The sequence below is a fragment of the Egretta garzetta genome, unplaced genomic scaffold (assembly GCF_000687185.1).
Source record: "Egretta garzetta isolate BGI_Z169 unplaced genomic scaffold, ASM68718v1 scaffold112, whole genome shotgun sequence".
Lineage (NCBI taxonomy): Eukaryota > Metazoa > Chordata > Aves > Pelecaniformes > Ardeidae > Egretta > Egretta garzetta.
The window spans coordinates 3,161,657-3,162,512 of record NW_009258884.1 but is presented as its reverse complement, the minus strand read 5'-3'; the positions used below and the strand labels follow the sequence as shown (position 1 = coordinate 3,162,512).

Genomic DNA, 856 nt, shown 5'->3' with positions numbered 1-856 from the left:
TGGTAGGGGCAGGCGGGCAGTGGGGGGGGCCCCCGCGGTGGGATGGTGGGGGGGACACAGCGGGCGCACTCACCGCCACGACCTGCTGCTTGCGGGGGTCGATGATGCGGACCTTCTTGTCCTTGCAGGTGGTGACGAGGAGGCTGCCATTGCGGTTCCAGCCCACGTTGTAGATGAGGTCGGTGTGCATATCCTCCAGCACCAGCAGCATCTCCCCCGTGCCCACGTTCCAGAGGATCACCAGGTTGTCACAGCCTGTGGAGAACCGACAGGGGGGACGCTGTCACCCCACGGATCCCACCCGACCCTGGGGAGGGTGACCCGGGACCCCCTTACCGGCGCTGAGCAGGACGTTGCGGGCAGTGGGGTGCCACGAGATGATGCCCACCCGCTTGGAGTGTCCCTCCAGCGTCACCACTGGCTCCGTAATGTTGCGCACGGGGACGTAGTCAGGAACCTGCCACACCTGGGCGGGGGACAGAGAGCGGGATGGGGAGCGGCGGGGATCACCCCGTGGGTGAGCGCTAAGCGGCTGAGGGCCTCGGAGCCAATTAACCTCATCGTTAATCCCAGCTCAGGCTGCAGGGAGGGTGGCGAGAGGACGACAGCAGCGCCTGCATCCTGAGGTGCATCCCTAGCACTTGGGGTGCTGGTGGGCACAGGGAGGGGGGCACAGCCGGGGCACAGCCCCCCCAGCTATTCCTCGGTGCTGAGTCGCCGGGGCGGGTATATTTAGCACAAACTGCTGCATCATGGAGAGAGCAGCCGCCGCCAGCGCAAACGCATGGCACCGGGGCTAAAAATAGGCCAGTGACACTTCGCAGGCGGCGAAGGCGGGGGGGTGCTCCACACCGCG

General features: G+C 66.6%; 1 protein-coding gene across 1 annotated transcript in view; it reads right to left on the bottom strand.

Annotated features, from left to right (window-relative positions):
• CORO6 (coronin 6) overlaps positions 1-856 on the bottom strand; it is an 11,902-nt gene that overhangs the window by 2,052 nt on the left and 8,994 nt on the right. The window contains 2 exon segments of the mRNA XM_035889617.1: positions 70-255; positions 337-561. Coding sequence (XP_035745510.1) covers positions 70-255; positions 337-561 — 411 coding nt within the window.